The sequence below is a fragment of the Ptychodera flava genome, chromosome 3, assembly GCF_041260155.1.
Source record: "Ptychodera flava strain L36383 chromosome 3, AS_Pfla_20210202, whole genome shotgun sequence".
Lineage (NCBI taxonomy): Eukaryota > Metazoa > Hemichordata > Enteropneusta > Ptychoderidae > Ptychodera > Ptychodera flava.
The window spans coordinates 19879338-19892923 of NC_091930.1; the positions used below are offsets into that span (position 1 = coordinate 19879338).

The window sequence follows — 13586 nt, forward strand, 5'->3', positions numbered from 1 at the left end:
TACTGTAAGAATGTAGAGAAATCTTTCGAAAATTGATGATGATACCACCCCTTCATAACAGTCAGACTTTCCAAGTGTTTGAACGAAAAGCTCTCTGGACAAGGAGCATCATGCCCCCCCTCCCCCGCGAAAATCCAAGTACGACAAATACCTAGCCATGTTTTCTTAGTTTTAACCTCCAACACATATTGGACAAAACCGATCTCTACCTGTAGCGTATCTTATATTGAGGAAGCCACTGTAACCTCCACAAATGTAATAATCTCCACAAATGTAATATCAACCACAATTGTAATAAAATCAACCACAAATGTAATAAAACAGTCAACCATTAATGTAACAACCCGCAACCACAAATGTAATAAATAAATTAACCATAAATGTAATAAAACTCAACCATAAATGTAATAAACTTGAACTTGCATATGTGATCATTTGTTTATCATTGCCCTGAGTAAATATTAACTTTAATAAGACTAGTGTAATGTTATTGAATACTTTCCTGAAACTAGGTTTCCTTTCCGAAACACAGAATAGAATACTTTGAGAACACTATCAGAAAAGGGCGAGGTACTGAAACCGTTAGATAATGGAAGTGGACAGCAGTTCTAGACATTGATAATTACATAATAAGGAAGCGTCAAAATAACTCGTCAACCAGTGATACCACACACAGTTTATGACAGATGACTCAGAACAAATAACAGAGAAATATAAAACCTTATAACAGAAACTTACGACACAAAACATGTTGACGAGAACATATATTTCAATCTAGTAAAAAACAATACGAACACTACCTTGAACACAGTAGAACAAAATTAGACATCCTGGCATCCCTAGTGAAGGAACAAACTTCAAGTGGGACAACATAGGAATACAGACAATCTATCGATTATTCCACACAATTTATCCACTGAAGACGAATTTGAGGCGATTGATTAAGAAAGTACGGCAATTTTCGAAAAAAACGGCGTTAAAGGATCGTAGTGTTATACAGTCTTCCCCACTCTGGAGTAGAGACTGCACTGACGTTCAGATTACAGCTGTGTCTAGCCATGGCCAATCAGTTCTGTACACAAAACAGGGAAACGTAAAATACACTTTCAAATATGCAAAACGCACTAAACGCAAACAATTAAGAAATGAATAATGTGTGGAGTTGCTTTCCTTATTACATAGATCAATATTTGAGGGCTAATTCCTCAATTGCAACGACAAAATAGATTTATTACATTTATGGTTGACAAGTATTACATTTATGGGTGATTTTTTTATTACATTTATGGTTACCATTTATTACATTTGTGGTTGGTGTTTTTATTACATTTATGGTTGATTTTTGTTACATTTATGGGCGATATTACATTTATGGGTACATTTTATTACAATTGTGGTTGATCATTTGTGGAGATTATTACATTTGTGGAGGTTACAGCCACATTGTCATCACAGTGGTTTCACTGATAGATGGGCACGTTTTTGAAAGAAGGAAATACAATAAATTTAGAAGATGACGATATATTCAAGTTGTGTCTGTAGTGAATAGCCCCATAACGATGACGCCGTTTATTGTATGAATACTGCATGCTGTGGGAATTCGGATATGGACTGCAGTATGAAACAAAATCAAGCACAGAAACGTAGGCTCTGGGATAGAATAGCGTGCGAGTTAGATGTTTGCACCGCTAAGACATAGTGTCGCCAGGGTCCATTTTTCATGGGACACTGCAGAAGTCGGAGTGCGACATTTTATTTTTGAGTAGGTCATTCCCAACATTCCTAAGAGGAGAAGCTTTGAATATTACTTAGAAAGTCTTATTGTTGCTCAGTAGTTAAGTAGTTCTGTAACGCCTTATTCATGCCCTTTTCCCCTGGTTTCGGATGTTTCAACCCTTTCACCCACCATGGTTTTTCCCAAATCCATTGTTTTCTATGGTAAAGTTGGACGGGGTGAAAGGGTTACGTTAAATAAGCAACTTGACTGATAGTAACGATTACCAGCAGACGTATCTTCCTGTGATTCACTAAGCCTGTTCACACTCGCACTTTTAAAGTAACTATATGTCCTGGATTGAGTGATGCTCTTCTTTAACAACATCAGCAATGACTAGACGTTGATGTTGATTCAAGCTTCAAGTTGAAAGATCATCCCATCCTATTTTGACATCATTTGGTATCTTATAATAATAAACGACCTATCTGTGTTTGATTAAAGTTGTATGCAAAGTTATTCATTATAATATGTAGATTTGAAAATTATTGGAGCTGTACAATGTCTAGATAAAATTAGAGTTGGGTGGAGAGTTGAAAGTTGAATCTTCACCGTTGCTGTTTTAGTAAAAATCTAAAGTGGTGTTTAAAACCGATGACTTGGTGTGTCGGCTTCAGTAAGTGAAAGCGTAACTGAAACGACCCCAGACCGGTACTTCAAATCATCGACCGTAAGTAAGACTCAAGTAAGTTAATGGATGGGTGATTGTACCCATCAAGCCAAAAGTAAGAAAATGATCAATTATCTTTAAAAACCACCAGATTTGATTGATATTTGGCCTAATTATTGAAGTTATTAAATTCTTTAAAAAAATGTCTGCCCAAATCTTGACGAGTTGTGTCACGTGACCAAATCTGATTAAATTCCAACCTTAAGCCGTTAAATTTTTTTTGATTTTCTCTGCACTTTTGGAGACAACATCCATCATATTCTTTCAATAGACATGGCACTCATAAAACTCTATCTATACTTCTTTCTGACATTCAAAACATTCATGTAAAACGTCAAAAATATTGTATTTGTTGTTTTTTGTGAAGAAATGTTATTCAAAATTCAATAATTTTGCATCTGCCAGTAGTTTTAACACAAGTTTCTATCCCATTTTACATTAATTGGTCATAATATTTTAAATATTTTGATGTTTAGCGGTTGGAATGTTCAGTTATTTGCAATATACAATTTTGGCGGGAAAATAACAGATTTTGGTCACGTGACCTGACATAGGTAATATATTATGATAAATTTCAACTTAATCAAATGCGAAACATATTTTTGGAAATTTTCACAATTTTCTGACCAGGTCTAAATAAAAAGTATGTTCAAACTGATTTTACATGTAAGTAAGCCTATGCCATGCATTAACATACCTGAGGACACGTAACAGCTTCAACAACTTCACGAGATATATGCAAAAATGCACATAATGAAATGGACAGAATAAAATCCTATAATCAAGGGGAAAGAGTATATTGTAGATCCGTGAACAGTGATTAAAATTATGTTCATGGTTATAAATAGTGGATCTATAGTCAGAGGTGTTTTTGGAGTGTGAATGCTTAAGAAAAACGACCAAAGCTGTGAGGTTATAAGTCTTAAACGCTGATGCTCTTTATTATATGCATAATTTAATCAGAAACAACGTGACCTATACAACTACATTCTGAATACTGCGTGCGATGCTGTTCGGCTTCACGGCCTAGCAGGTCAGCCATGGGCATTTGTCAACCGGCAGAAAAATGAACAGACTGTGGACCACTGCAACACAACATTTGTTGGTTCAATGACACAATTCTGAGATTATTTAGACATTCAACTTCTGGTTGCAGGAAACTTTACACCATAGTCTTCCGAACACCTTAATCTGTTCGGTAACCGTGCCAACGTGAAATCTGACATTTATAGCGGCGCTGGAAACGGGCACACACACAATTAACAAACGAGGAATACGGTCACTGACATGGACACATAGAGTTGACATCAAACGAATGCACATTCAGAGACACATAAAACAGCGACAGGACAACTTTCTTAATTGAAAGTCACACGTATAGACTTAATGCATTGACAACAATCACCATAGCGACCACAACATTAATCAAAGCAACAAGACACAACATTGGACGATGCTATTTTCAAATGTACATGACAAAATCTGGCTGAGTATCTGAAGGAACATCTATGTATACAGCGACGTGCATAATTTTTTTTCAAATGGTGGCTAGTGTTGCATATTCACTTAACTTATCATTGGCGAATAGCCAGTCTGCGTTCAATTCAATGCGACATTGTTGTGGAAACGCGTTTGGAAAAAAAGGTCTTCCGGATGGGAAATATATTAGGAATTACTTCTTGTTCTACCGTGTTTGTAGTACAAATATGAATCTAGTGAAGACCCACTGAATGTATCGAAGCGTGACTGATCTCTACCCCTGAGTGCAACTTTGGGTTTATATCGACTGGTAAAACAGCTGTTATCACGCAAAATGTACCTAATGGAGCCATGAACTTCTGTGCGAATCAATATGGGTTGCCGATTCAACGTACGCATGTAACTCAATTAGTCCATTTGCCTCAACAAATCGTAATTTTAACAGTAAGAGTGAAAAATATTCCTTTTTAAAAGTACATAGTGAAAGTGTATTGTCTTAGAACACGCGAACAGTTCAAGTTGCGCAGACCGTCTACAAAAAATCCGTTATTTCCATAGACCATATTCATTCTACAACTTTAAATTGGGGATGGTACGTTCTCCTTGAAAGCCTCCTCTTTGAACATGTTACCTGGTGGGTCATACTCGCAGACGACAACATACATGGTGTATGGGCTTCCTTTCTTGTTGGCGAAGGCACATCCTACTTTTGTAGTCTCCTTCCACACCACTTGTGTGAAATGACCAGTCACGCCTGCAAGGTCAAACAAAAAAGTGTCGCTTAAGGTAGAATGCGCCTCGAAAATAAGTGAAAGACTTTAAGTTTTTGCTTCACACTTTCCTTAGGGACTCTTTCAACCATTCTCTTTCAAAATCAAGAATAAAAATCAGGGGTCACCGTGCAAATTTGGTTCCAGACAAACAAATAACCCAAGATTTACAGATATTTAAAATTCAAAATGGCCACCATCCCTGTGTTAACTCTGAGGAGAAAAATAAAAGTTTCGAATTTCGAAAAACTAAGCTGGTGAAAGGTTTTCTTACACCAAAACTTTAAAAAGAATCCCCCTACAAGTGGTAGATCAGAAAAGAATTGTAAAAGTTTAAGAATCCGAATATCTGTCCCCGAGGCGCATTGTTAGGGTCGCTGTACAGCTCTCAATGAAAAAAAAATCGCTATCTTTGTTTTCTGAAAATAGAAAATTTTTCGCCATAAAGTTGAAAGAAGAATTGCGGCCATTTTATCGTTAACTTCAAATTCTAGCTGCATCCCTGGAAGAAATTACATTTAGCCTGGTTCGGATAATGTCATGAATTACTACATACTGAATATTTGAAGTTACATTTTTGTAGCGTCACTGGTTTTCATGGCCTCAGATACCAGGACGTTTACAAAGTAAGGTTACAAACCTGAATAGCCGTAGATGTCAGGATTGTAGAAGTTGTAGTCGGCGATTTCCTTGTACCATCTGTTTGAGAATCCATAACCTGTGAATGGAACATGCACAGTCAGTGAGGACACAGCGCATGAGCAGACACGGTGGGCACACATAATCCAAAATATCGCTAGTAAGCTTATTAGGGAACCAAGCATTGTCTTTAAAAAATGCATGCGCAGTTATCAAATAGACTGCTCTGTGCGATGAGAGAGGTCGATTTTATAGGGGCTTGGAGCACTACCTCACCCCAGCGGGGGAGGGAGGGTACTCATACGGAGATGTGCCGCCCAAGCTGAACACATATTTATCATAAGGCCAAAGTAATTAAATTCTTTGTTTTGCGTCCACTCTAAATGGGAAAAGGTACGCGTCTAAGCGGCTGAAAAACACACACAAGAAAATTGACACAATGTAATTTGATTGCAGCAAATAACAAATTGTAACAAAATTTTCGTTCAGAAAAGCTAATTGGTCATGTCCTAAAATTTCCTATTCAAATACCAGTGTGTGTTTTTCGTGGAAACCTTAAAAACCTAGGCGTGTGGGGACGCAAAACAAAGAGATTAATTACTTTGGCCTAATATTCAAAACACGACCCATTGCTAGGGATTTCTTGACAAACTTAGTCATCCCCTCTGTTTGTTAAGCTGTTACAGAATCATATGAGGGTTTTTTCGGATGTAAAATCAACCCATGTTAAATTTCGTGAACTCAAAGTGACTACTTCAGGTGGACCATAGATGTACACCTTTCTATTGGACTGCCAACCCCATTTCCCTCCCCGGTCTTCACCAACCACAAGTCAAAGTTGTTGAACGTCACAGGCAGGTAGATAAATGCACGTAAACATTTTAAGAAACAACTCACCAGTTTGTCTGTCTTCGCTCACTAGCTGCAGCATGTCAATATTTTCGCCATGGGGCAGATCAGAATGGGCAAGGCCGCCGACGGCGTTGGCCGTGGCCACTGGGCGGGCAGCAGCGGCCAGTTTGGAATCCCACGTAAGTGCAGGTACACCGTGGAGACAACGGAAGTAATTCTGGGCTTCCAGGATTTGGTCTTCTAGGTCTTTGGTGCCCGTGTTGCCGATTTGCTTTGGTTTGGTGCATCCGTTGGCGTCCGTTTCACCCCAGCCTATAATAGTATTCAGAAACATAGAGAATTATTAAGTGTTTGGTAGTTAACTATTTCCCTAGCAAATTGCGACCAACAACTCACAATCCCACAGGCGAGCTAGGATTAAAAAGTCTATTGAAATATAATATTAATATCATAAAGATGAAATATTATTAGCAATGCAACCCTTTTGGTATTCAATCAGGGTTGAGCTTCTTTTCTGCTTGGCTTATACTTGATAAAAATTATCCTTGACACAGTACGTAGTCTCCGGCGTGTCCTAATACTACTTTAATACTAATCTACGATGTCGAATATAATTTATACACGTTCAAGGATTTTATCAATTATTGCTGATCAGAAATGAAGCTGTACCCTGATTCAATACCAAAACGTTTGCATTGATAATATGGATATTTCAAAATTGCGATAATAATATCACATTTCTTAGACTGTTTTCTCCCAGTTCGCTCTGAAAATACGTTACAGTTGGGCAACTTCAGGAAAGGGTTAATTTTGGGAGACAAGATTAACACACAGAAAGTCATGTTAATGGCCTGTGGTAGTATATTTTTTCCTTGTCCGTCTTACCAGAGAGTACGTTTCAAATATTTCGATAATGCGATCTTTCGTGTCGAGTGCTGAATGGGTTAGTTAAACTGAGTGTTTTTAACGTCAAAATGTATAATTCAAGATTGTTGGCTTCCAAGTACTAGAAGGGGAAGTGGCTGAGTCAAATCACGTGATTGTGTTACATAGGAGAAATACTTCTTCGTGAAGTTGTTGAATACTAGAACGCAAAGTGTTTGCCTTTCATGTGTCTAGAAATGGATGGGTGGGGGCCGATGTGACACTGAGTTTTGAAGAATATAAAGGTCGGGCCAGGAGTTAGGAAAGAAAGTTTTGTGTGGGTTGGATTTCTTTGAAAGTTTAATGACGGTCGGTGTGAGTAGACGAAGTACAGGATGGGCAATCAGAGGTAAAATCTATGATCTTATCGTCTGTGCAGTGAGGACGTTTTCCGTAATTTTGAAATGTTCTTCTCCAGACACGTCGGATTCTGGAGATATAAAAGCTATAGTTAAGGTAGTATGCGCCTCGAAAGTGAAAGACTTAAACTCTTGCTCAAACATTTCCATAGGAATATCTCAACCATTTTTTTTTCAAAATGAAGAATAAGAAAATGGGGTCGCCGAAAAAAGTTTGGTACTATAGAGTAACAAGCTTCACAAAATTTGCCGATATTTGAAATTCAAAATGGGTGCCGTCCCTGTGTTAACTATGGAGACAAATACAATTTTTAATTTTCAAAATACAAAAACGGTAACAGTGTTTTCTTTCTCCTTGGTCTTCAAAATGAGCCCCAACAAGTTTTAGACCAGAAAAGAATATTGGAAAAGTTTGAGAGTCCAAAATATCTGTCCCCAAGGCGCATTCTACCTTAATCACAGAAGGTTAAAGAAGCACACTTACCGCAGTCGGATCGATCTTCGTCGCCCTTGTCGTCACAGATAGTGAAGCCGTCACATTTCTCGTAGTCGAACATGCAGTGGCCGCTGCCGTCCGTACAGGCCCATGGGTTGGTAGGATACAGCATGGCGCAGTCCTCAAAATAGTAAATACCATCATCACCTGGTCGAGAAAATAAACTCGAATCTCAATCACTCTTAGGAACAACGACTTATCTTGCATTAGGCAATCATAGTTTTTCCCACCAAAATTTAAAAGCAAAATTTTACCAATTTTATGAATTTTTCTATCATTATTTTGATTATTTTGAACCAAAAGGATATCACATTTCATTGGATAAATCGTTATCAAAATTTTGTTAAAACTCTGAAAAAAATTGACTTTGATATAGGTTTTATAAAGGCGGCGAAAATTGACTTCGGCGCTCAAAGGGTTAATCATCTGTTTGTACAAAGAGATGCGATAGTGTACCGCTAGACGATGGGACATGGCAGTGAGAGTCACCTTGCTAATTATGACGTTCCCCTTCAGAAATCTATGAGGAGTATGATCAAAACTTCGGCACTGTTCACACTTAATTTTCACAGTAATTTATCGTGAGAATATACACACAATTATATGCATCCAATGCATATTGTTGTGAAATTTTATGTAAGACGAAAATACAATAGAATTGGATTTTACCAAATGTGTATTAATTTGCTATAACACTTTGTTGTCAGGTAGCGAATGCTAGCCTTGGTTCAAGTCTGTGATTTGTGAATGTTTGAGTGGGGTAAACGCGATTATTTGTGTTCTGTTTTCGTATGAAACGTAACTATATTTGTGGTTTGAACGCGATGAGTGGGGTTTACGCGACACGGGAGAGTTTCAACGGTGAATCCGGCAGAAACGGACTCTCTGCTGCGCAGCCTTAAAGGTAACCCGTTCTGTCCCCAGCAAAAACTGACCTGGCCTGCTAAATTTCGAGTAGTTTTGTTTGGAATAGAAGAGACACAGGAGAAACTGTTGCAAATGATTTTATTCTAAAATTCACCGACTTGAACCAAGTTTAAACGAATGCTATTGTGATTGCCACAATCTTATGGACTGATTTCACTTACCTCTTCGTTTCTTGGAGTCTGGTCCCTTTTTCAAGTCCTGTAAAGTTGACAGACAGAAAAAATAAACAGAGACATTAGGATTACTTTACATTCTAAAAAAGCTGTAGTAACTGCTCAATTGTAATAATCACAGTATAGCATCCGATCTCGACAGGGCAGTCCATATTTTATTCGCCGGGAACGGAAGTCTACAGTCGGGTAACTTACTCCGCTCTTCTAATTCCAAAGAACATCATTTTTCCAATTTTTTAAAACAAGAAATAATGTGCAAAGTGATTTCGTGTGCTTGGACTGTGAGATAGTTAAGGCTGCGTTTACAAAAAACGGTTAGGGGGGCTGGAGGAATTCAGGGGGATTCGAAAATTTTGGGGGTAGTAGAGGGGGACTTGAAAATTTTGCTCTACCTGTAGGGGGACTTGAAATTTTTTGGTTCCCTTTTGTGTTTTACATTTTCCAATTCCAAGTTTTTGTAGGTAATTCAATGAAAAATGAATACCATTTTTATGTCATCCAATTGTTGTAATGTTAGTAATAATTTAACAAAATCTAGAACCATTTTGTCACATTTCATGACTTTTATCTCGAAAAAATCTAAAGTGTGATTTGTCGTAAAAACAAACTTGAGCCAAGTAACAGGGCAGAAGCTGCAACTGTTAACGATTTCTGCAATATTTCTATGCAATATAACAATTACTACACTTTCTTGCTATCTCCTACAGCATGCTCAAACACACAATATTAGTTTGTCGGCAAATCCTGTATATATAAATATAAATATGTATTTGGTGATAATTTAATTGGAGTCCAGACTGACAGTCAGCTGCCAGTGATACAAATGCATGGTACACATACAAAGGCTGTGTTAGCAAGCTGAATACTGGACAGTTCAACATGCTGTAGGGGGAGTAGAACAAGAACGCAGTTGTAAAACCATAGACCTTAAAGGTCTATGGTAAAACTGAACAAAAATATTGCCAAAATTATCAAAGTTAATACAGCTACTGCCTAGTGGGTAGTGTCACTACCATTAATGCTCTGCTACTGCAGTGTCACTTTCACTGCATACCTGAACAGTGACAGAGATAGCTCTGACTCTGATGTACATGGTAGTTGAAGAAGAGATTGGATCAAATGAAGCTCATGACAGTGAAACATACTTGTACACAAGATCAGGCAAGAGAGCAACACATGGAAGAACACAAAGAAATTTTTGAATTCTGGCATATGAGAAATCAAATATTAGAGAAAAAAGATGGGATCACCATGCTTGATTTTCTAAATTTTCACATTCTTGTTATAAAATGATACAGAAGTAAAACTTTGAACAGTAAAGACTAAAAGAAAACATATGTGACCAAATGGAATTATTATTTTTTAACCAAATTTGCAATTATTACATCCAACATTTCAGAGATTAAAACATTTATATGATGGAATATTTTAACCTTCAAGTATTATCAATTTTGAGTAGCATCTAATCCATATATGTCTTGTAGTTTTGAAACAAATTTTGGTAGGTCACTGTGCAATATGGCAATTAGCCAGAATTCACGTGAATTTGCCTACTCTCTCATGATTGTTATTTTGTGTGCTCTTCAGCAGGAGCGATTGACCTTGCCAGAGTTGGATTAACTCAAGTTGACCAATAAATCTCAAACAATTCACTGATGCATTTAAAGAACTTGCCTTTGAAATATGACTATACAAAGTGCTAATACAGGTAGTGTTGAACACCTGTTGAGCGGAGCGGCGCAATACATGTTTATTTTTTCTGCGCTCACATCCTTTACAAATATGCGGGCCTATGATAGTTGGGGGACTTAAAAAATTTTGCTCATATAGAGGGGGTATTTGAAAATTTTTTAGGGTACTTAGGGGGGATCTGAAAAAAAAAGATTTCAATCGAGATTCCTCCAGCTCCCCCTAATTGTTATTTGTGAACGCAGCCTAATAGAGTTTTAGTTTCGCAGCAATAGTTACTTGTCTCGATTAGTTTAACCAACAAATACGAAAACATCAGAGAGAGAGAGAGAGAGAAGAGAGAGAGAGAGAGAGAGAGAGAGAGAGAGAGAGAGAGAGAGAGAGAGAGAGGGGGGAGAGACCATTTGTATCGTGAACGTGGCGGGTTAGGAGATAATGACCCGTGTAACTGACACGTATAACCACACCTCGACTCAACTGAACTATGATTCTTCTATCCCTACTGATTTTTCTATCCCTACAGTCACACTTCAGCGAGAACCATTTTGGTGAAAGAAAGATATGTAAGGGTATATTGGAGGACAGCGAAGACTTGGTATTGCCGCTGATTGATATTTAGATCCCCGTACGTAGAGAAGAAAACGCGTACGGTCGGATGTAATCAGTATTTAGGGGCATGCAATGGCTATCTGGGAAGTCACGGAGAAGTGCTCATTTTTTCTAAAAGTCCAACCCGGGAGAGAAGATACGGAAACTTTTACACTGAAGACACATAATTTTCGGCTAAAAGAAGTAACAGGTGTAGGAGTAAATTTGCAATATGAATAGATTTTGCAACTGGGCAAATGCGCTCCCTTAGTGCACTTGAGGTAATAATTTTAGATCACCGAACTATAAGGGTCAAATCCAAATAATGTTCCCTCTTAATACGGTCTGCAAATAAACGCTGTTGACTTACCTGTGTGCTTGCAATTGCAATACATCCTACGATGAGGATGACCAGCGTCAGGCGGGATTTAATCGGCGGCATGATTGCAGTCACAGCCGAAGGCTTGTTCACCCAACACCTTACCACTAGAAAGCGGAACGCGAGGCCTGAAATCGTCGGCACGGGTTTTTATAGCAGAGTTTTGACAGGTATTTGCTTGTAATTAGAAATTACATTTGGAATGCGAGGTCAGAAAAGATGGCATTCCGATGCGTTATTACCACTAGCATATTGGTATGTCTATAATCAAATTTCAATCATTGTATCACGAAGTGCCGTCTGCTTTTTTTCTCCCAAACGTCTAAATTATGACAAATTATTACGTCACCTTGTTTGAGCTAAAGTGTCAAAATTTTCACTTCCACTAATGTACCGTGCGTGTCACTGAACTACTTTCAAGAGTATCGTTTCACAATCCACTTGTATTGTTATCGACCGCCTGGCACATGCTGCAACACAGGGAAAGTGATCTGAGCAATCGTTTCATATTGCACAATTTCTTTGACCGTTACCTTTCAGCTGCTCTCTCTCTCTCTCTCTCTCTCTCTCCTCTCTCTCTCTCTCTCTCTCTCTCTCTCTCTCTCTCTCTCTCTCTCTCTCTCTCTCTCTCCTACAAAATTTTAATTTGTCAAAGTTTATCGCATTTCCGTCATGCGAGTCATTCGATGTTTACTCTTGACCGATCTACTGATAGCATCTCATGTCATTTCTTCATTCGAAAATAGAGTATTTCTTGAAGAGATACACAGATGACACGATTAGGAACATTGCATACCCTATTGCAAACCCTTGTACAATCAATATCACGTGATCACGAACCAGAGTTATTGCATTGCACGTGGCAACGCCCGACTAGGACGCAGAAAAACATGATCTGGATATTAATCGTCGGTTTTTTTTTTGCAGTATTAAGGTAAAAGTAACAAAACATGTGTCTTTTCAGTAACTCAACACCGAACTGTAAAACCCTCATACTTTTCTTTGGCTTTCACATTTTTGAAATTACCCATTTTTTATGTAGAAATATGCCGGATTTTTTTAATGGGTAGCACAAAAAATGAAAGAAAAGTGTCCCACCCAGACACACCCTATATCCTAGCGAGATGCCAATGAAAACGCACGTGTATTTCATGCATGATTAAGTGTAAGTTGACTGTCTCTCCTGCCGACACTACTCGCATATTTTGAGACATCAGGAGAAAGTTCATAAATTTGACGGCTGTATGTAACATCGAGTGTTCGTTGCAGCAGACATCATGCCTTCCACTGCGAAGGCTTTCGGTGTAAAGACTACCTCCCTTGGAGCATGGTGACCTCTTCAGCACATCATGGTCAAAATATAAATGGATACCGTAACAGACTCCCACATCGCATTTTCCTACGTTTTATGACAACTGTATATAACACGTCAAAAGCCGTCTTAAAACTTAAATTTTATGTAGACAAATACTGAAAATTTCCAAAAACTGATCATAATCTGGTTCAGTGGGATAGTTACAAATAACTAGCCACATTCCTTTACATTCTAAAACGATTTCATTCAGAGAAAATATGTCACACGTGAAATGACAAACGAAGAAGAAGTTAATTCGACGTGTTAAATAAAAACCTACAACTGTAATTTTACCATGAATTGTTCATATATTGATGGGTACTTGCAAAAAGAAAGAACATTTAGAAACGGGATTTAAAATATATATATATTCGCGATACTTTAATCATGGACCCCTCTACCTCCCCACCCCCACCCCCTTTTTTTCTGCGAGGATCTATTCTTTACTAAGCATATTGTTGTAGAGTAGCACAATTTACAAGGTATAAACGACAGGGAAATCTGCAGTGGATT

At 38.0% G+C, this 13586-nt stretch overlaps 1 protein-coding gene across 1 annotated transcript; it reads right to left on the minus strand.

The window, feature by feature from the left end:
- Positions 1–3354: 3354 nt before the first annotated feature.
- Positions 3355–11867, minus strand: LOC139129718 (Golgi-associated plant pathogenesis-related protein 1-like). The gene is made up of 6 exons (XM_070695397.1): positions 11711–11867; positions 9052–9088; positions 7952–8110; positions 6230–6496; positions 5334–5411; positions 3355–4677 (listed from the first exon to the last, which is right to left on the minus strand). The coding sequence occupies exons 1-6, from the start codon at positions 11780–11782 to the stop codon at positions 4502–4504; spliced, it is 789 nt and encodes a 262-aa protein (XP_070551498.1). The 5' UTR covers positions 11783–11867; the 3' UTR covers positions 3355–4501.
- Between the last annotated feature and the right edge of the window lie 1719 nt (positions 11868–13586).

Excerpts from the sequence above, each read along its gene's own strand:
- LOC139129718 (XM_070695397.1), bottom strand. The coding sequence starts at position 11,782 with ATGCCGCCGATTAAATCCCGCCTGACGCTGGTCATCCTCATCGTAGGA. Across the intron at positions 9,089-11,710 it reads TTGCAATTGCAAGCACACAG|GACTTGAAAAAGGGACCAGA; the intron begins GTAAGTCAACAG and ends TCAACTTTACAG. Across the intron at positions 8,111-9,051 it reads AGACTCCAAGAAACGAAGAG|GTGATGATGGTATTTACTAT; the intron begins GTAAGTGAAATC and ends TTTCTCGACCAG.